This window comes from Gorilla gorilla, chromosome 7 (assembly GCF_029281585.2).
Source record: "Gorilla gorilla gorilla isolate KB3781 chromosome 7, NHGRI_mGorGor1-v2.1_pri, whole genome shotgun sequence".
NCBI lineage: Eukaryota > Metazoa > Chordata > Mammalia > Primates > Hominidae > Gorilla > Gorilla gorilla.
The window spans coordinates 83183631-83206435 of record NC_073231.2 but is presented as its reverse complement, the minus strand read 5'-3'; the positions used below and the strand labels follow the sequence as shown (position 1 = coordinate 83206435).

The 22805-nt window shown below is 43.4% G+C and overlaps 1 protein-coding gene across 4 annotated transcripts in view; it reads left to right on the top strand.

Annotated features, from left to right (window-relative positions):
• The first annotated feature begins 9046 nt into the window (after positions 1-9046).
• Positions 9047-22805, top strand: part of DDHD2 (DDHD domain containing 2) — a 31685-nt gene continuing 17926 nt past the window's right edge. For 2 of the 4 annotated variants that reach the window (XM_055348991.2, XM_055348992.2), the window contains exons 1-6: positions 9257-9855; positions 10990-11217; positions 12408-12598; positions 15540-15629; positions 16091-16211; positions 20240-20375. In XM_055348991.2, the coding sequence (XP_055204966.1) occupies positions 10998-11217; positions 12408-12598; positions 15540-15629; positions 16091-16211; positions 20240-20375 (758 nt within the window). In that variant the 5' untranslated portion in view covers positions 9257-9855; positions 10990-10997. Of the gene's footprint in view, positions 9856-10989; positions 11218-12407; positions 12599-15539; positions 15630-16090; positions 16212-18270; positions 18361-20239; positions 20376-22805 lie in introns of all 4 variants that reach the window. The other 2 variants (XM_055348986.2, XM_055348989.2) reach the window with 2 other exon arrangements.

The window sequence follows — 22805 nt, the reverse complement described above, 5'->3', positions numbered from 1 at the left end:
AAAACTTTACTGCAAAGTTACAACCTCCGGGATACTGAAATTGATATAAAGATGCATCACTGCTGTTTATCCCTCCTGTTGACCTTTTTATAACTACATGATTCCCCTCTCCCCCTACACTAAAACCCTGGCAACTACTAGTCTGTTCTTCATTTCTAAATTTTGTCATTTCAGGAATGTTATGTAAGTAAAATCATACAGAATGTAAGCCTTTAGAGACTGACTTTTTTTTTCGATCAGCATAATTATCTTGAGATTCATCTCAATTGTTTTCTGTATAAGTCATTATTTATTTTATTTATTTATTTTTTTGAGACAGAGTCTTGCTCTGTTACCCTGGCTGGAGTGCCATGGTGTGATTTCAGCTCACCACAGACTCAACCGCCTGGGGTCAAGCGGTCCTCCCACCCCAGCCTCCTGAGTAGGTAGGACTACAGGCGTGCACCACCACTCCTGGCTAATTTTTAACAATTTTTTGTGGATTTGAGATCTCACCATGTTGCCCAGGGTGGTCTTAAACTCCTGGGCTCAAGTGATCCTCCCACCTCAGCCTCCTGAGTAGCTGGGACTACAGGTGTGCACTACTACTCCTGGCTAATTTTTTTTTTTTGAGACAGAGTTTCGCTCTTGTTGCCCAGGCTGGAGTGCAATGGCACGATCTCGGCTCACCACAACCTCCGCCTCCTGAGTTCAAGCGACTCTTCTGCCTCAGCCTCCTAAGTAGCTGGAATTACAGGCATGCACCACCACGCCCGGCTAATTTTTTGTATTTTGAGTAGAGACAGAGTTTCTCCATGTTGGTCAGGCTGATCTCAAACTCCCGACCTCAGGTGATCTGCCCACCTCAGCCTCCCAAAGTACTGGGATTACAGGCGTGAGCCACCACACCCAGCCGACTCCTGGCTAATTTTTTATAGATTTGGGGTCTCACTATGTTGCCCAGGCTGGTCTCGAACTCCTGGGCTCAACGGATCCTCCCATCCTGGCCTCCCAATATACTGGGATTACAGACATGAGCCACTGTGCCCAGCCAATTGTTCTTTTTTTATTCCTATGTAGTTATCTGTAGTATGGATGTGCTATAGTTTGTTTAAGCATCCACCTATTGAAGGACATCTGGGTTGTTCCCAGGTTTTGGCTGTTGAATGAAGCTTCTGTGTACATTCTTGTACAGGTTTTTGTGTGGATATGTTTTTATTTATTGGCGGGGCGCGGTGGCTCACGCCTGTAATCCCAGCACTTTGGGAGGCTGAGGCGGGCAGATCACGAGGTCAGGAGATCAAGACCATCCTGGCCAACATGGTGAAACCCCATCTCTACTAAAAATACAAAAATTAGCTGGGTGTGGTGGCGCATGCCTGTAATTCCAGCTACTTGGGAGAATCGCTTGAACCAGGGAGTCAGAGGTTGGAGTGAGCTGAGATTGCACCACTGCACTCCAGCCTGACGACACAGCGAGACTCTGTCTAAAAAAAAAGAGTTTTTATTTCTTATGAAATGAAATAATGCCTAGGAGTGCAATTCTGGGTCATATTTTAGTTGCACATATAATCTTTAAAGAAACTGCCATATTTTTCTGGAGTGGCTATACCATTTTACATTCTTACAGGCAATGTATGAGTTTCTCTGTATCCGTGCCAGTATTTGGTATTATCACTATTTTTAATTTTGGCCATAATGATAGGTGTGTTTTGATATGTCATTGTTGTTTAACTTGCATTTCTCTAATGGTTAATGATGTTGAATATCTTTTCATGTGCTAATTTGCCATCTGTATATTCTCTTCTGTGAAATATATTGCAAGTATTTTGCCTATTTTCTAATTAGTTTTATTTTAATAAACCTTTAATGTTAGGATAGTTTAGTCTTACAGAAAAACTGTGATGATACTTGATGATACTTGATACTACAGAGAATTCCTATACGCCCCTCACCCAGTTTCCCCTATTAACACCTTAACTCAGTGTTGTGCGTCGGTCATAATGGATCAATACTGATTCTTACTAACAAAAGGCCATACTTTATTTAGTTTTCTCAATTTTTACCTAATATCCCTTTTCTCTTCTGAGATTCTATCCAGGATACCACCTTACATTTGGTCATCATGTCTCAGGGGCCTCTTGGCTTTGACACTTTCTTAGGCTTTCCTTGTTTTTGATGACCTTGACAGTTTTGCCGAGTACTGGCAAAGTAATTTTTTAGGACATCCCTCTATTGGGGTTTGTCTGTTTTTCTCATAATTAGATGGGGGCTATGGGTTTTGGGGAGGAAGACCACAGAGGCGACTTACCCTTCTCATCAATCATATCACGGGCATATGCTATCAACATGACTTGTACTGTTAACATTAACCTTAATCACCTGGCTGAGGTAGTGTTGGTCAGACTTCTTCACTATACAGTTAGTCTTTTTTGTCCATTTTTCACACTATACGCTGGAAGAAAGTCACTATACACAGCTGTACACTTAAGGAGTGTGGAACTTATTCTTCATCTCCTTGGGAGTGGAATATCTATATAAATTATTTGGAATTTCCCTACAAGGAAGATTGACCTAATCTCTTGTTTATTGAGTATGGACTCATGGATATTTATTTTATACTTTGGGTTATGCTCTAATGCTACCTTATTCATTTTGTTGCTCAAATTGTTCCACTTTGGCCACTGGAAGCTCTTTCCATTGATTCCATTATCCTTCTGACATACACCCATCGTTTTGTGGGGTTTTTTTTAAGCCCTTCTAAACTTTCTGCTACTGTGAGATGCTCCAGGCTCATCCTGTATTTCTCCTATTCCAGTCCAAGAATCAGTTATTTCTCCAAGGAGTCCTGTGTCCTCTAATTGAAGAATGGTAGTAGAAACCAAGATTTAGCTCTAATTTTTTTTTGTCTTTTCATTGGTGAGTTTTGAGTGTTCTTTGTTTTCTAGATACTAGACCTTTGTCAGATACGTAGTTTGCAAATATTTTATCCCAGTCTGTAGCTTGTCTTTTCATCCTCTTAAGAGAGTCTTTCACAGAGTAAAGTTTTTAATTCTGATGATGTCCAGTTTATCATTTTTTCCTTTAAAGGATGGAGATTTTGGTGTAAAGTCTCTAAGAACTCATTGTTTACCCCTAGCTCCTGGAGATTTTCTCCTGTTTTTTTTCTAAACATTTTACATTTTATATTTCCATTTGCTACATTTACATTTGCTCAGTCTGGCAACCCTAGCTGAGAAGAAACCTTGGCTTGTTGGAAACCTCCCAGGGCTAGAGGAGAGCCACCTTGCTGCACAGCTTCAACTGAAGCTATTACTTGCTCTCAAAACAAAGTTGGCCCTCATTTAAGTAAGACAGAGAAATCATAAATATAAATCACCTTCCTCAAAGCGAAATATCTAAGAGAAATTATTCACGTTGAGGGCAGGAACTTTTCAGTTGTGGCTGTAAAGTAATAAAATGCATTTTCATGTTTGGTTTATGAGCTTATAAAAACCACTGAGTTTGGGCTGGAAGATAACATCACTCTGGTGTCTCTAATGTTTCTTCTAATTCTAACATTCTTACTTTATCAGTAAGTGGTACAGCTGAAAGCTCAAGTCTTCTTGTTTCCTGATTCAAAGCATCTTGCCTCACAGCTGTAGCTTTCATATTCTTGATTAAAGTATAGATTCATTTTCTTAGAGTTCTCCAGAGAGACAGGACTAATAGTATAGACAGAGAGATGACAGGGGATTTATTAGGGAATTAGCTCATGTGATTATGGAGACTGAGAAGTCCCAGGACATGCCATCTGCAAGCTGGAGACCCTTGGATGCCCGTAGCGTGGCTCTGTCCAAGTGTGAAAGCCTCAGAACCAGGGAAGCCAATAGTGTAATTCTATCTGAGGCCAAAGGCCTGAGAACATGTGAGGCTGCTGGTGCAAGTCCTGGAGTTCTAATGTCCAAGGTCAGAAGAGTGTCTCAAGCTCCAGGAGAGAGAGAGAGAGAAAAGAAATTGCCTTTTCTCTTTCTTTTCTTTCTTTTTTTTTGATGGAGTCTCACTCTGGAGACTCAGAGCTGGAGTGCAGTGACTGATCTCGGCTCACTGCAACCTCTGCCTCCTGGGTTCAAATGATTCTCCTGCCTCAGCCTCCTGAGTAGCGAGGATTACAGGCACGCGCCATCACGCCCGGCTAATTTTTGTATTTTTAGTAGAGATGGGGTTTCATCATGTTGGTCAGGCTGGTCTCAAACTCCTGACCTCGTGATCCGTCCACCTCGCCTCCCAAAGTGCTGGGATTACAGGCATGAGTCACCGCACCCGGCCTTTTTCTCTGTCTTCTTTGTTCTGAGATCCCAGCTGATTGGATGGTGCCTTCCTGCACTGATCTCCCCCACTCAATCCACAGACTCACATTCCAATCTCCTCCAGAAACACCCTCATGGACACACCCAGAAGTGATGCTTCACCAGTTCTATAGGTATTCCTTAATCCAGTCAAATTGACACCTAAAATTAAGCATCACAAGTCCACCTCTTATCAACCTGGCACCCATATGCATCTCTGTAAACCATATTTAATCTCAAAATAAAGATAATAGCAAGGTATTATTTCTGCCTACCATGACGCAACTATCCTATGTACAATGAGAAACGCATTAATCCTATCCCGAGAAGAGAAGATGAAGTTTTTGGGTGATATTTACTCTTTTCCTGATATCCCATAACTTAAATACTATGATGTAAAATTAACAGTACTTAAATATTGATGTAAAGTCAATATGTCTTATGTTGTATTATAAAGAAATAAGGAATAAAAACAGATATTTGCTCAATATATGCATATGGCTGGGTACTGTGGCTCATGCCTGTACTCTCAGCACTTTGGGAGTCTGAGGTGGGAGGATCACTTGAGCCGGGGAGGTCGAGGCTGCAGTAAGCTGTGATCATGCAGCTCTACACTGCAGCCTGGGTGACAGGGAGATCCTGTCTCAAAAAAAAGTATATATGTGTGTGTGCATGTGTGTGTGTGTGTATATGTGTGTGTGTATAAATATACACACGCGACTTTTTTTTCAGACAGAGTGATATGGTTTGGCTGTGTACTCACCCAAATCTCATCTTCAATTGTAATTCCCATAATCCTCATGTGTCATGAGAGGGACCCGGTGGGAGGTAATTGAATCATGGGGGCAGTTACCCCCATGCTGCTGTTCTCATGATAGTGAGTTCTCATGAGATCTGATGGTTTTGTAAGGGGCTTTTACTCCTTTTGCTTGGCACTTCTTGCTGCTGCCATGTGAAGAAGGACGTATTTGCTTCCCCTTCTGCCACGATGGGAAGTTTTCCGAGGCCTCCGCCACTATGCTGAACTGTGAGTCAATTAAACTGCTTTCCTTTATAAATTGCCCAGTCTCGGGTATGTCTTTATTAGCACTGTGAAAACAGGGTAATACACAGGGTCTCACTCTGTTGCCCAGGCTGGAGTGCAGTGGCATGATCTTGACTGACTGCAACCTCCACCTCCCAGGTTCCAGCGATTCTCTTGCCTCAGCCTCCCAAGTAGCTGGGATTACAGGTGTGTGCCACCACACCTGGCTAATTTTTGTTCTTTGACACCTGTGATCTCAGCTACTTGGAAGGCTGAGGTAGGAGGATCATCTGAGCCTGGGAGGTCGAAGCTGCAGTGAGTGGTGAAAGTTTGAAAATCACTGTCAGAGCCCAAAGCCCTGGTCTTGTTATTGTATAGTCAGCGTCAGAGACAACTGTGAAGTTTTCTTCACTCTGGATGCCTAGGTGTCAATCTGGGATTGAGGACTTCTGCCTCTAAAAACAATGATTCCAGCTTTGGATATAAGATCCAGTTGTTTATGACCCCTACATTCTTGGTTTTGCTCTTTAGACAACTTACTGGCCATTAGCATTATCTTCTGCACTAGGAGCATGGGGTCAGCAAGCTACTACCTGAGATCAAATTAAACCCCTGCCTGCACTTTACTGGGACACAGCCACACTCATCAGTTTACATCTCCTCTCTGGTTGCTTTAGTGCTGCAACAGGAGAAGTGATTAGTTGTGACAGAGCCTTATGGCCTACAGAACCTAAAGAATTTATCTGGCCCTTTACAGAAAAAAAGTTCGCTGCCTCTTGCACTAGAACATTGAAAGGGAAAAAGTAGAGATTGTTTTACATTTTACCTGTTAAGGCTTGTCTGGTAAAAGGCTGATACACAACCACAAACAACAGCCAGTAACATTAAGTGTGTTTTTATTATTTATTATTTAAGACAGAGTCTCGCTCTGTTGCCCAGGCTGGAGTGCAGTGGCACGATCTCAGCTCACTGCAAGCTCCGCCTCCCGGGTTCACACCATTCTCCTGCCTCAGCCTCTTGAGTAGCTGGGACTACAGGAGCCCGCCACCAAGCCTGGCTACAGGGTTTCACCGTGTTAGCCAGGATGGTCTCGATCTCCTGACTTCGTGATCCACCCGCCTCAGCCTCCCAAAGTTTTTACAGGCGTGAGCCACCGCGCCCGGCCATGGGTTTTTATTTTTAAGGGGCACAGTAAGATATTCTATTTGCCTGAAACTACCTATGTATGCAGACTTTTGGGGAACCTAAAATTTATACTGTGTGGATCCCAAATACTTGTATCCAGATCATGTGTGGTAACTATTTAAAATGCAGATTCCTGCTGGGCACTTTAGGAGGCCGAAGTGGGAGGATCACTTGAGCCTAGAGTTCAAGACCAGACTGGGCAATGTAGTGAGACCCTGTCGCTAAGAAAAATTTAAAAATTAACCAGATATAGTGATTACAGCTCACTGCAATCTCCCCTTCCTGGGCTCAAGCCATTCTCCTGCCTCAGCCATCTGAGTATTTGGGACTATAGGTCTGTGCCACCATGCTCAGCTAATTCTTTTCTTTTTTTAGAGGTGGGTTTCGTCATGTTGCTCAGGATGGTCTCAAACTTCTGGACTCATGCAATCCGCCAGCCTCAGCCTCCCAAAGTGCTTGATTACAGCATGAGTCACTGTGGCCCATAAAACCATTTTGTTGCATACCAAAAGTAAGATGGTGGTGTCTTGAAGAAAAAGAACTTGAGTGACTATTTGAATTGGAAGCTGAACTAGATGCTCTTTTTTCATGCAACATCATTTTTTTTGAAAGTATAAGGGACAAACTATGGCTATTTGTATGTAAGTATTTAGCAGAAATTTATTTGAAAACAAAGGAGACTTGTCACTTCAAGGAAGACAATTTATCATTTGTTGCCAATGATAAAATTTGACCTTTCAAGAAAAAAGCAGAATATTGGAAAACTTGTACCTGCTACTCTGAGCTTGACAGCTTCCCAATATTAAAGACTTTTCTGATGAGATCGGTAATTTTTAAAAAATTGTATAATAAAATATATTAACATTTGGAAGATCTACATAGCTCAGTGAACTGATATTTTCCCAAATGAACAATACATGTCTTAAGTCACACATGGGTAAGAGATCCATTCAAAGTGCAAGATAGGCTGCTTTGCCTATGGAGTAGCCATTCTTTTATTCCTTTACTTTCTTAATAAACTTGCTTTCACTTTACTCAAAACAACAAAAATAAAACAAAGTGCAAGACAGAAAAATGGATTTTAATAGTATCAGAATATGAAAAGTTTACTGATATATTTTCAAACTGCACATTGCAATCCACTTTTTTTTTGAGACAGCCCTCCAAATTTGAGAACAGCTGGTATAGAGGCTACAACAGGATTTGAAGATAGAAAACCTAAATTCAAGTTCCAGTTCTGTCACTTACCTGACTGATTTTAGACAAGTTACTTAGGTGCAGGCTCTGAAGTCACACTGTGTGGGTTCGTGATTTTAGCTCCACCCCTTGCTAAATCGGCCTGCCTGGGCCTCCCAAAGTGCTGAGATTAACAGGCGTGAGCCGCTGTGCCCGGCCTTGCAGAAGCTATTCTAAGTGTAATAAATTTGAAGGGAAGGTGTTAACTTGGGGATATTTGTGTGTGGCTGTTAATTTGCAAAGAGAATAAATGTGTTATAAAAAATTGTTTTCTTTTTCTGTTTGTGAAGAAATAACAAAACTGAAATAGGCCGGGCAAGGTGGCTCACGCCTGTAATCCCAGCACTTTGGGAGGCCGAGGCGGGTGGATCACGAGGTCAAGAGATCGAGACCATCCTGGCCAACATGGTGAAACCCCGTCTCTACTAAAAATACAAAAATTAGCTGGGCGCGGTGGCGCATGCCTATAATTCCAGCTATTCCGGAGGCTGAGGCAGGAGAATCGCTTGAATCTGGGAGGCGGAGGTTGCAGTGAGCCGAGATCGTGCTACTGCACTCCAGCCGGGTGACATAGTGAGACTCCGTCTCAAAAAAAAAAAAAAAAAAAAAACACACACACAAAAAAAACACAAAAACTGAAAAAAAAATGCCCTATAATCGTTAGAATATAGGAAAATATCTTTTTAAATACCAAAAGGTATTAAAATGAAATACTAAGGAGAGTCGGGCAGGGCCTGTACTCGACCTCATGACTGCGGGAAATTTCTCTTTTTTTCTTTTTTTGAGATGGAGTCTTCCTCTGTTGCCCAGGCTGGAGTGCAGTGGCTGCGATCTTGGCTCACTGCAACCTCCGCCTCCCGGGTTCAAGTGATCCTCCCACCTCAGCCTCCCAAGCAGCTGGAATTACAGGCGCGAGCCACCACCCCCGGCTAATTTTTATATTTTTAGTAGAGATGGTGTTTCACCATGTTGGCCAGACTGGTCTTGAACTCCTGGCCTCCCAAAGTGTTGGGATTACAGGCGTGAGCCACTGCGTCCAGCCCCTTTCAACTTTTCACCTCAGTTATGTCTTCCTGTTTGGACAGCAGTATCTCATCTCCAACCTCCCTGGCATCTTTTAAATCCTGTTAAGGTTGCCTCTACAAAACAAAACAAAACAAAATTATTAATTTTATTGTTTGTTTAGAGACTAGTGTCGCTGTGTTACCCAGGCTGGAGTGCACTGGCACCATCTGGGCTCATGCAGCTGGCACCAATGGGCTGGGGTGCTCCTTCAGCCTCAGCCTCCTGAGTAGCTCAGACCCAGGCGCTGACACCACGCCCGACACCTCTACATTTTTTAGGGATACCTTTTTGGTAACCTCTAAATCATCATAAATGCACGGAGGACGGGCCAAAGCCTTTTTTCCTGGCAAATGCTAGTGACACCCGTTCTCAGCACCCAGAAACAGAGGCCAGGAGCGGGGCGGCTGTGGCTGCGCCCTCCGCCCTACTCCGCTAATCCCGGGGCCATGCAGTCCCTGCGTCCGGTGATCACCGCGCCGCTCCTGGCGCACTAGTAGGGTCTGCACCGTATCCCGAGGATCATTCCGACTTTCCCGCCCCGTACGTGAGGGGCCGCCTTGAAGCCTCTTCCGCCACGGACACTCGAAACTGATCTTGAAGCCCCTGCCGTCACGGATACTAGAAACTGATCTCGAAGACCCTTCCGCCACGGACCCTCGAAACTCTCCCCAACTGTTAGACCTCAGCAGCCAGCAGCCCGCCGCCCGGCGCTGCAGCTCCCTGCCCGCAGGAGCCACGTCTCGCGCGACTCCCCCCACCTCTCGCGACACTTGCCGCCCGTGCCCTGCGGCCCTGCACTCCCCACCCGCGGTCGTGCGCCGCGCTCCCCGCCGCCTCATCTTTTCGCCCGGCATCCGGGCCCGCTACTCGCCCACTGGGAGCGCCGTGGCGCCTGGTGTTCGGCGCGAGCCCGGCGGGGCTGCAGGTTCCGCCCTGCTCCGCCGCGCCCCTCCCGGGCTGGGGTAAAGGCCGCGGCCGGGCCATGCAGTGTCCTCCTCAGGGAGGGCAGGAGAGCCTGAGGAGTGGCGGGGCCGCCAGGTGAGACCGCGTCGGGCGGGCGGCTGGACCGAGGGAGGCCGGGCTGGGTGCAGGTGGGCGGCGCAGCGCTGCGGGGCCGGGATGCGGGGCGGGGGAACCTCGGCTCCGGGAAGCCCCGAGCCTGGGGGAACCCTGGGCACCCTGTGAACCCTGTGAACCCTGTGGTCTGCACTGGCTGCCCTGCTGCTGTCGCGGGGCTGCGGGCGGACGACCTGAGCCCGAGCTCCGAGGGCCCGGAGCGGGGCGCCAGGGCCTAGGGTCGCGGGGGCCAGGGGGCGCGCCAGGGTGGCCGAGGTAAGTCTGTGTGGGGAAAAGGACAATGGAGCCGAAAGCCGGCGTCTGCCGTCCCGCCGGGCCCGCGCGAGATGCCCTCCTGCCCCCCCGCCCTACGAGGCAGCTTAGAAGTGTCCTTCTGGTGCCTGCGGCGCTGATCGTTGCCGAGTGGAAGGAGTGTTGGAGAGGTAGAAACAGCTGGTCAGAGCCGCCTCTGCGGGAGGAGGCTTTTGAGGTCGCTTGTTACCTTTCATCTGAGATTCTGGCTATGGGAGTGGGCGTGCGTGTGCGCACCGTGGCCCCAGGCGAGGTTTCGTCTTTTCCCAATTTGTACCACCACCCATTAAGCGACTTCAAGGATCCATCAAAAATGATTGGTTCCTAAGCGAATAGTTTTATTTTTTGTATTTTAAGATTCCATTAGTTGTGTAATGGTAGGGGCCTGGAGCCCAAAACCTTGGCGTTACTAGGACAGGGCATGACCCAGCTGACTTGGAGTAAATTTTCTGCCTTTAACTACATTTAGATTGGAAATTAGGGTAAAATGTTTTTGTTGCAATCTAGTTTCGAGCATGTGGTCCTGTGATTCTGGGTTTGTTTTATAACTTATGGACTGAGTAAAATTACCCAGTTTTCTGAGAGAATTGAGAACTCTGTGCAGTGGTTGATCTAATAGAAGCATTTTATTTAAAGCTTCCACCCATCCAGTTGCTAATTTATGTTATTTCTCTTTTAAATTATGTAGATTTTGTTGTTGTTGTTGCAGAAATGGCTCCGTAAAATGATTAGTTTTGTGCGTGTGTGTATGCGAACAGTTACACAGTTAAGATCATTTTCCTGATAGTTTTCTTTTGTCTTTAGAGAGCGAAATGTCATCAGTGCAGTCACAACAGGAGCAGTTGTCCCAGTCAGATCCATCTCCGTCACCAAACTCATGTAGTTCCTTTGAGCTAATAGACATGGATGCTGGCAGCTTGTATGAACCAGTTTCTCCCCATTGGTTTTATTGTAAGATAATAGATTCTAAGGAGACATGGATTCCTTTCAACTCTGAGGATTCACAGCAGCTGGAAGAGGCATATAGCTCTGGTAGGTGAAAATTATGACTTGGAATAGACAAAGACTCTCCCCTCTTCAAACTATAATATAATGGTCCTTATAGTGAGTGCTATGAAAACCAAATTTTAGATTTTTCCAGTTAAATAATTTCTTACAGCATTTTATATAGAACTTCTGCACTAATACCTAGCCGATCAATAATATTCAAGAATTTGGTCTGTATTTTGAAAACAGTATCTATTATTATTTCTGCATAGTTACCCAATAATTTTTTTTTCCTTAGAGTTGGGGGCCTAATTATATTGTCTAGGCTGGTCTTGAACTCCTAGGTTCAAGCAATCTTTCTGACTGGGCCTCCCAAAGTGCTGGGATTACAGGCGTGTTACACCCTGTGCCCAGCCCCCCAGTAATATCTTTAATGTTCTAGCTTATGTTTTACTTTGTTTTATAAAGAATGTGTAAGACTGGGCACAGTGGCTCACACCTGTAATCCCAGCACTTTGGGAGGCCAAGGCGAGCAGATCACTTGAGGTCAGAGTTTGAGATTAGCCTGGCCAGCATGGTGAAACCCCTTCTCTACTAAAAATACAAAAATTAGCTGGGCGGCGGGGTTTGTGCCTGTAGTCTCAGCTACCTGGGAGGCTGAGGCAGGAGAATTGCTCAAACCCGGGAGGCGGAGGTTGCAGTGAGCCAAGATTGTGCCACTGGACTCCAGTCTGGGTGATAGAGTGAGACTTGTCTCAAAAAAAAAAAAAAAAAAAAAAGAAAAGAAAAGAAAAGAAAAAAGTATGTATAGAGTGGGGTGCAGAAGAATGAACTCTCTAACTTGTCTTTTCTTCTTTTATAAAACAAGAATGATTCTATTTATACTGAATCATCATGATGGTTATTAATTTACCTTATGGTTCCTCAAGCAAATTCAGAAAAATCACATTATATAATTTTTTTTAAGGGGCACTGCTGTCTTTCCTCAGAAAAAGAACAAAACTGTTTGGGTAGTATTTTTTTCATGTTTCATTAAAATCAGGAATGGTTTTGACGGTTTGTAAAGTAGGTAGTGAAAAAGATATGAATTAAATTCCATTTTGTTTGGTGTTTAGTCAAGTAGGAACTTTTCATTCATGTGTTTCATAACATTATTTAGAGTATAACTGAGAATTGTATGTTGGGAGATTTATTTTGAAATATGTACTTCTTTTCCCCTTTTCAATCCTTGAAAGGAAAAGGTTGTAATGGGAGAGTTGTTCCTACTGATGGGGGCAGATATGATGTTCATTTGGGGGAGAGGATGCGGTATGCTGTATACTGGGATGAACTGGCATCGGAAGTGAGACGATGTACGTGGTTTTACAAGGGGGACAAAGACAATAAGTATGTTCCCTACTCGGAGAGCTTCAGCCAAGTTTTAGAGGTATTCTTTTGACTCTTTTTTTACTTATTCTTTCCTTCTCTTATTTAATAATCTTTTCTTTCTTTTGTAATTTGTTTTGTGAAATTTCCAGAAAGACTTTGGTTCTGTCTGCATCACATTATAAAATATAATAAAGCATTTCTATTTACAAGCAAGTTTCAGGATAAAGTAGTCTTATTTTCAGATTTTTTTTTTTTTTTGAGACGGAGTCTCGCTCTGTTGCCCAGGCTGGAGTGCAGTGGTGCGATCTTGGCTCACTGCAACCTCCACCTCCCCGGTTCAAGTGATTCTCATGCCTCAGCCTCCCAAGTAGCTGGGATTACAGGTGGCCGCCACCACACCTGGCTAATTTTTTTAAGGGGCACTGCTATCTTTCCTCAGAAAAAGAACAAAACTGTTTGGGTAGTATTTTTTTCATGTTTCATTAAAATCAGGAATGGTTTTGACGGTTTGTAAAGTAGGTAGTGAAAAAGATATGAATTAGATTCCATTTTGTTTGGTGTTTAGCCAAGTAGGAACTGTTCATTCATGTGTTTCATAACATTATTTAGAGTATAACTGAGAATTGTATGTTGGGAGATTTATTTTGAAATATGTACTTCTTTTCCCCTTTTCAATCCTTGAAAGGAAAAGATTGTAATGGGAGAGTTGTTCCTACTGATTTTTATTAGAGATGGGGTTTCACCATGTTGGCTAGGCTTGTCTCGAACTCCTGACCTCAAATGATCTGCTGGCCTCGGCCTCCCAAAGTGCTGGGATTACAGGTGTGAGCTACTGTGCTTGGCCTTTTTCAGATTTTAAAATACGATGGAAATGGTTGTGGTGTTTTAAGGTGTAAAAAAAGAAAAAAATACTCTGGGCCTGGTGGCTCACGCCTGTAATCCCAGCAGTTTGGGGGGCTGAGGTGGGCGGATCACCTGAGGTTGGGAGTTTGAGACCAGCCTGACCAACATGGAGAAACCTCGTCTCTACTAAAAATACAAAATTAGCTGGGCACAGTGGTGCACGCCTGTAATCCCAGCTACTTGGGAGGCTGAGGCAAGAGAATTGCTTGAACCCGGGAGGTGGAGGTTGTGGTGAGCGGAGATCGCACCATTGAACTACAGCCTGGGCAACGAGCAAAACTCCATCTCAAAAAAAAAAAAAAAAGTACTGGTGGGCACAGTGGCTCTCACCTGTAATCCCAGCACATTGTGAGGCCAAGGCAGGAGGATGACTTGAGCCCAGGAATTTGAGAACAGCCTGGGCAACAAAGCGAGACGCCACCACTACAAAAAAAAGTACACACACACACACACACACACACACACACACACACACAAATGCAAACTGTATTATGCTATGGTCACAGGATTGATCTTTTTTAGCTTTTATTTTTCTTGCTCTGAAAACTGAAATTTTTCTTTAAATTGGAGTAGAGCATTAGTTTTTTTTTTTTTTTGAAACAAGAGTGTCGTTCTGTTTCCCAGGCTGGAGTGCGGTGGCACGATCTTGGCTCATTGCAAGCTCCGCCTCCTGGGTTCTTGCCATTCTCCTGTCTCAGCCTCCCAAGTAGCTGGGACTACAGGCGCCCGCCACCACGCCCAGCTAATTTTTTGTATTTTTAGTAGAGACGGGGTTTCACCGTGTTAGCCAGGATGGTCTCAAGCTCCTGACCTCGTGATCCACCCGCCTCGGCCTCCCAAAGTGCTGGGATTACAGGCGTGAGCCCCCACGCCCAGCCTTTTTCTTGTTTTTTTTTTTTTTTTTTGCTTTTTTTTGTTTTTGTTTTTGTTTTTGAGACAGAGTCTCATTCTGTTGCCCAGGCTGGAGTCCAGTGGTGCGATCTCGGCTCACTGCAACCTCTGCATCCTGGGTTCAAGCACTTTTCCTGCCTCACCCTCCTAAGTAGCTGGGATTACAAGCGTGCCCCACCACACTGGCTAATTTTTTTTTTTGAGACGGAGTTCCACTCGTTTCCCAGGCTGTAGTGCAGTGGCACGATCTCAGCTCACCACAACCTCTGCCTCCTGAGTTCAAGCGATTCTCCTGCCTCAGCCTCCCGAGTAGCTGGGATTACAGGCATGTGCCACAATGCCTGGCTAATTTTGTATTTTTAGTAGAGATGGGATGGGATTTCTTCACGTTGGTCAGGCTGGTCTTGAACTCCCAACCTCAGGTGATCCACCCGCCTTGGCCTTCCAAAGTGCTGGGATTATAGGCGTGAGCCACCACGCCCGGCTCACACCGGCTAATTTTTGTATTTTCAGTAAAAATGGGGTTTTGCCGTGTTGGCCAGGCTGGTCTCGAATGCCAGACCTCAGGTGATCTTCCTGCCTTGGCCTCCCAAAGTATTGTGATTACCGGCATGAGCCACCACGCCTGGTCTAGAACATTAATATTAATATGTTAAAATGTGAACACTAATTATCTAGCGTAGATGATGGAATTAGGAGTATTTTTCCCCCTTTGTCCTGGTGCTACTATCTGTTGTAATTTCAAAATAATTTAAAAATAGGCTGGGTGCTGTGGCTCATGCTTGTAATCCCAGCACTTTGGGAGGCCGAGGCAGGCAGATCACCTGAGGTCAGGAGTTTGAGACCAGCCTAGCCATTATGGCCAAACCCCATATGTACTAAAAATACAAAAGTTAGCCGAGTGTGGTGGTGGGTGCCTGTAATCCCAGCTACTTGGGAGACTGAGGCAAGAGAACTGCTTGAACCTGGGGGGCAGAGGTTGCAGTGAGCCGAGATTGTGCCACTGCAACCCAGCCTGGGCGACAGAGTAAGACAAACAAAACAAAACAAACAACAACAACAACAAAAAGATTTAAAAATAAATTTGATAAATTGGAGTAGGATATTCTTATTGAAACTCATTAATACATAGTATTCTTGTTAATAGGTTCAGTTTTAATAGGAAAGCTACTAGAGAACTCTAATGAAATGTGTTTTCTTTTAAGGAAACTTACATGCTTGCTGTAACTTTGGATGAATGGAAAAAGAAACTGGAATCTCCCAACAGAGAAATTATTATTTTACACAATCCAAAGGTAAAACAAAGCATTTCTCTTGTTGGGATAAAAAGTTAATTGCGCTATTAGGGAGAACTCAATTGGTTTCTTTTGCTAAGCACTCTGTGTAGGATAACCTTTGTCAAATTTTATATCAAATTCACAGTTATGAAACTTAAAAACTTGTAGCCACTACTGTTATTTACCCAACTCAGCTTATACAAAATAATTTTCTTATGGAAAATTATGCCACTGTAGAATAAGAAAATCACTGACATATTATGTGAGCATGTCTTCCATGTAGAAAGGGACTATTGACAGATCTGTTAGCCTAATATATTTTCATGGTTCTCATTTCAAGCCATACGAGTTGTATATCAAAACTCCAGTTCAGATTTTACTGTGTGGTTTGAAAGACATGATTCTACACTTAAAACTGCATTGTATAGAGATGATTGTATTGCAGAATATTTTTATTGCTCTCATCTGTTCTGTTTAAGCTTATGGTGCATTACCAGCCAGTTGCAGGGTCTGATGATTGGGGTTCAACACCCACGGAGCAGGGTCGACCAAGAACTGTGAAGAGAGGAGTTGAGAACATCTCTGTTGACATTCATTGTGGTAATGTTAATCATTTATTTTTTCTTACCTTTGGATGTATTTGTTTACTCCTTAAATTGTGACCTTTTTCTGTGGATTTAGATTACCTCAAGGCTTAAAAATCATCTTTAATCATATGGGTTTATTCCAAGTTGAGATTAGCATCACTTCGTCTACTAAGAATCTTAATAGATGTAAAAATATCTTTTAAAACATATGGTAGGATGGGTAAAATTTGGCAATACTATCCAGGAAGTCACTAAGTACAGATGAACTGATTTAGTCCTAATTCCAAGAAGTGTGATTCCACCTACTTGACTAGAAATTTATACCTGGTAATAACTCCTTGTCCTTGAAGATTTTCAACTAAGGAAAACTATTTTTCAGCAGGACCTGATTATGCACTGCTATCTAGGTAGGGGCACTTATGGTTTTATAATATATTTAATTGGATTATAATATTCTTTTTTTCTTGTCTCTTGGACAAAATCCTAGCTTTACTGTAATTTAAAAAGATTAGTTTAAAATTTCAGGCTTTAAAAACATACCAAACATTGATAAAAATGAAATATTAGATAAAAGTATTTTATCAGTGTTCAGTTGCCTGGATTCAATAACTGTATTATGGTTATGTAAGATAATATACTTAGGAAATACACATTGTGGTATTAAAGGGTTAAAGAGGTATGGTGCATGCAACCTGATGATGTATGTAGTCTGCTTTCTAATGATTCAGAAAAATAAATGTGTGTGTGTGTGTACACACACAGAGAATCATAAAGCAAATGTAATTGTTAAAAAGTTGAATCTCTGTAAAAAGTATGTGGGAGTGTCTGTACTATGCTTTCTAGTTTTCTGTACATTTCTAGTTATTTAAAAATAAAAAGTTTTAAAAACCTGGCTGCACGTGGTAGCTCATGCCTGTAATCCCAGCACTTGGGGAGGCCAAGGTGGAAGGATCAGTTGAGCCCAGGAGTTCGAGACCAGCCTGGGCAATATGGCGAAACCCCGTCTGTACAAAAAATACAAAAATTAACTGGGCATGGTAGCACACATCTGTAGTCTCAGCTACTTTGGAGGCTGAGGCAGGAGGATCACTCGAGCCCAGAAGGTTGAGGCTGGAATGAGTGTTTATCATGCCACTGCACTCCAGCCTAGGCGACAGAGTGAGACTCTGTCTCAAAAAAAAAAAAAAAAAGTTTTTAAAACCTGAAAAAAGGCCAAGTGTGTTGGCTCACGGCCGTAATCCCAGCACTTTGGGAGGCTGAGGCGGGCGGGTCAGGAGGTCGAGACCATTCTGGCTAACACGGTGAAACACCCTGTCTCTACTGAAAATACAAAAAATTAGCCAGGTGTGGTGGCGTATGCGTGTAGTCCCAACTACTTGGGAGGCTGAGGCAGGAGAATCGCTTAAACCCGGGAGGCAGAGGTTGCAGTGAGCCGAGATCGTGCCACTGCACTCCAGCCTGGGTGACAGAGCGAGACTCGGTCACAAACAAAAAAAAAACCCATAATTTAAAAAAAAAAAAAAAAGTTTTTTTTTTTGGAGACAGAGTCTTGCTCTGTCACCCAGGCTGGAGTGCAGTGGTGTGATCTCGGCTCACTGCAACCTCTGCCACCTCCAGGGTTCAAGTGATTCTTCTGCCTCAGCCTCGCGAGTAGCTGGGATTACAGGCATGCGCCACCACACCCGGCTAATTTTGTATTTTTAGTAGAGATGAAGTTTCACCGTGTTGGTCAGGCTGGTCTCGAACTCCTGACCTTGTGATCTACCTGCCTTGGCCTCCCAAAGTGCTGGGATTACAGCCGTGAGCCACTGCGCCCAGCCGAGTTTTCTTTTTCAGAGATCAGAAAAAAAAGAAAAAAATCCTGAAAAAAATTTTACAGACTTATTTCAAGATAAATTAGAAACCAAGTAAAATCAGTGTATTTTTGCTAGGTACTTAAAGGACTATTTTGTATCTTTTAAATTATCTGTTCATCTTTTAACTTGCTCATATTTATAACCTTTTCATGATGAATGATATTAGAATACATGACTAATTATACAGAATAATTTTCTTTTTAATTTCATTTATAGGAGAACCTTTACAAATAGATCACTTGGTTTTTGTAGTCCATGGGATTGGACCAGCTTGTGATCTCCGCTTTCGAAGCATTGTACAGTGTGGTAGGTTTGCAAAGCATGTGAGAGAATATTAATCAGTGCTCTTGTGAGCTGAGATAAAGCCTTGTCTTTGGTCTATTGTCTTAGCTGCATAAGAAGATTTGGAGAGTTAAAGACAGGTGGCAAGGTAGTAAAGCTTCTCAGCTTAGACCTGAAGTGCTAGGAAATTCCTGAGTCTAATAGTTTATACTCTTAACTATTGTAATAGTCTCAAATGAACAAGCAGTTAATCCCTATAAAATTGTGTTTTATGATGTGGTGGTCCTATTTCTAACTATTTCAAATTTACAGGGAACCATAAAGATGATAGAGCTTAATGAATAACAGAAGCATCAATCATTTTTGTAATTCATACTGTGAATAAACCTTTGATATTTTAATTGGAGGATTTAAGTCATTAGTATAACTAGATTTTGAAAGGTGTCATCTAGGCTGGGTGCGGTGGCTCACGCCTGTAATCCCAGCACTTTGGGAGGCCAAGGCAGGTGGATCATGAGGTCACGAGTTCAAGACCAGCCTGGCCAAGATTTTGAAACGCTGTCTCTACTAAAAATACAAAAATTAGCCAGGCGCGGTGGCAGGCGCCTGTAATCCCAGCTACTCGGGAGGCTGAGGCAAGAGAATCACTTAAACTCGGAGGGCAGAGGTTGCAGTGAGCCGAGATCACACCACTGCACTCCAGCCTAGGCAACAGAGTGAGACCTCAAAAAAAAAAAGGTGTCCTCTAAAACCTGATAGTATTCAAAGTTTAATTGTTCCAATTAGGGTGTCTTATTCTAACTGGCTAATGGTTCTAAACATAAACTAGAATTGTATTATGGAAGGTTGAGACTGATGTGATATGAATTTCAAACAACGGTGTATTTTTTTTTCTTTAAAGTATTGGGTGGTGCTTGTTTATAAGAACCAGAAAGTTAGGGTAGGAATTCAACTGCAAGACTGTTGTTATATTGTCATGTGATTAAAAAAAAAAAAACGAAACAGTTCTCATGATGCCGACGTTTTGAAGTTTAGCTTTCTTTTTTTTTCCTTTTCCTTTTTTTTTGTTTTTAAATATATTATTTTCTTTCCTGAGACAGAGTTTTGCTCTGTTGCCCAGGCTGGAGTGTAGTGGCGTAAACTCAGCTCACTGCAACTTCTGCCTCCCGGGTTCAAGTGATTATCCTGCCTCAGCCTCCTGAGTAGCTGGGATTACAGGCGCACACCACCATGCCTGGCTAATTTTTGTATTTTTAGTAGATGGGGTTTCGCCATGTTGGCCAGGCTGGTCTTGAACTCCTGGCCTCATACAATCCACCTGCCTTGGCCCCCCAAAGTGCTGGGATTACAGGCATGAGCCACTGCTCCTGGCCTGAAGTTAGCCTTCTTTTGATGAGATATTTTGTATGGTAAAAGCAAGTTGTTAGGCCAGGCACGGTGGCTCACATCTGTAATCCCAGCACTTTGGGGGGCCAAGGCAGGCAGATCACCTAAAGTCAGGAGTTCAGGACCAGCCTGGCCAACAGGGCAAAACCCCATCTGTACTAAAAATACAAAAATTAGCTGGGCATGGTGGTATGTGCCTGTAATCCCAGATCCTCAAGAGGCTGAGGCAGGAGAATTGCTTAAACCAGTGAGGTGGAGGCTGCAGTGAGGTGAGATCTCACCACTGCACTCCAGCTTGGGTTACAGAGCAGTACTCCATCTCAAAAAAAAAAGTTATTAAAGAAACATCTTTTCCTATATGCACTCATAATTTTTCCTGAATACCACTTTATTTTTGACGGAAGTCAGTATGTGTTCTGTGCAAATGTAGTTAGAGTATAATTACATGATTTGTTGCATCCAGATTCTACAGATTTGTTACTTCATTGTTGATGCATAAGTTAATTTTCTTTTCCAGTTAATGATTTTCGCAGTGTTTCCTTGAACTTGCTACAGACACATTTTAAGAAAGCCCAAGAAAATCAGCAGATTGGGAGGGTAGAATTTCTTCCAGTCAACTGGCACAGTCCTTTGCATTCTACTGGTGTGGATGTGTGAGTAATACTTAATACCTTCGAGTTGTTAGCTGTGATTATATTTTCTGATCATTGCTATGCTTGGGGACGTTTTTATGCTATAGCTGACTGAATATTTAAAATTTCTTAGAGATATGCTATTAAATGCTGATCAGTCCCTTGGTTTAATTAGCCCTGGTTAGGAGTGGAGAGCTGTGTGTATCTTCAGTATGTTTTACTGGCTCACTAGTATTTACTGTTACAGCTTCATTGTATCTTTAGCATTAAAGCCAAATATTGCTATCTTCCCATAGTGTATAACCATTTCCATCTTCAGATGTCAAAAGCTAGCCGTACCCCAAGATGTACAAAGTATTTTGTTGTTCCTTTTGTTATTATATTTAAATAATATTTGTCCAAATTTAGAAAAAAGGGGGGATTTCTCAAACATTAAACTACTAGCATTTATAACTTGAGGTATAATTGGTACAGTGACTTTTAAGTGATGGCTTTCTTAAGGTACAAGACCATTAGTTTTGTTTGTAAATTTTACGGTAATGACAGAGAATGTTGCTTAAATTGAGGATATCTGGCTATGGGGCTCTCCAGCAAGTAGTGTGTTTCTAATGTAGTTCTAGAATAGAACCAGGAGATGCAGGAAGTAGTCAGCATTGTTTCCATGCTGGTCTCAGAAATGGCTTTTCTGATTCTGTGTCTCAGTTCTCAGTACCCTGTAATTTGGGTATATTCCGTTTGCCAAACACTGTGGTGGGGTCCGGATTCTTCAATATTTGAGCAGATGCTAAGAGGTTACTAAGGGCACATAGCCCTTATAAATTGCAGAAGTGGTTGAATATTTGAGGAATCTTTCTGGGAATTTTAAGAAACCTTTAACTGGATGTTAGATTTTGTCAGCGTGGTCTTCCTCTGCCAGATATGAATTCTGTTTGCTTTTGGCACCTGGCACTCACACCTTTTTCTGCTTTTAGAAATTGTGCATTGAGAGAGGGAGCTGATCTCTTTATCGTTTGACCTGTAATTAAAAAACCTTACTGCTGAGAATTCCAGGAAAAGCCTTTTACATTTTTTGTTTTGTCTTTTTAGAAAACTTTTTTTTATTAGAGATAATTTTGTTCACAGAAGTAGTATATATGATGAATCCTTGTATACTGATTACCCAGCCCTAACAAGCCTCAACACATGGCTTGTTCTGCCTCAACCGTATCTTCATACCGTATCTAATGCCCCTTCATCACCATATGATTTTTATCTTAGACATCCTGTAATTTCATCTGTAAATATTTCAGTTTGTATCTTTTTTTTTTTTGGTTGGAGTGCAGTGGTGTGATCACAGCTCACTGCAGCCTGGACCTCCTTGGGCTCAGGTGATCCTCCCGCCCCAGCCTCCCAAGTACTGCTGGGACTACAGGCATGTGGCACCACTTGCAGCTGATTTTTTTTATCTTTTTTTTTTTTTTTTTTTTGAGATGGAGTTTCGCTCTTGTCCAGGCTGGAGTGCAGTGGCGTGATCTCAGCTCACCGCAACCTCCGACTCCCGGGTTCAAGCAGTTCCCAGTCTTGGCCTCCCGAGTAGCTGGGATTACGGGCATGCGCCACCATGCCTGGCTAATTTTGTATTTTTGGTAGAGACAGGGTTTCTCCACGTTGGTCAGGCTGGTCTCGAACTCTTGACCTCAGGTGATCCGCCCGTCTTGGCCTCCCCAGGTGCTGGGATTACAGGCGTGAGCCACCGTGCCTGGCCCAATACAGCTGATTTTTCCATTTTTTGTAGAGATGGGCTTTTACCATGTTGGCCAAGCTGGTTTTGAACTCCTGGGCTCAAGCAATCTGTCTGCTTTGGCCTCCTAAAGTGCTGGGATTACAGGTGTGAGCCACAGTGCCTGGCCTGAACAGTATATTTTATTTTTTATTTTATTTTTGAGATGGAGTGTCGCTCTGTCACCCAGGCTGGAGTGCAGTGGCACGGTCTCGGCTCACTGCAACCTCTGCCTCCTGGGTTCCAGCAGTTCTCCTGCCTCAGCCTCCCAGGTGGCTGGGACTATAGTCATGCGCCACAATGCCCAGCTAATTTTCGTATTTCTTAGTAGAGACAGGGTTTCACCATATTGGCCAGGCTGGACTCCTGACCTCGTGATCTGCCCGCCTCAGCCTCCCAAAGTGCTGGGATTACAGGTGTGAGCCACTGCGCCGGCCTGAACAGTATTTTTTTTGTTGTTTTTTTTGAGACAGAGTCTTGCACTGTTGCCTGGGCTGGAGTGCAATCGCACGATTTCGGCTCACTGCAACTTCCGCCTCCTGGGTTCATGTGATTCTCCTGCCTCAGCCTCCCAAGTAGCTGGGGTAAAGGTGCACATCACCACACCCGGCTAATTTTTTGTATTTTTAGTAGAGATGGGGTTTCACTCTGTTGGACAGACTGGTCTCGAACTTTGGACCTCATGATCTGCC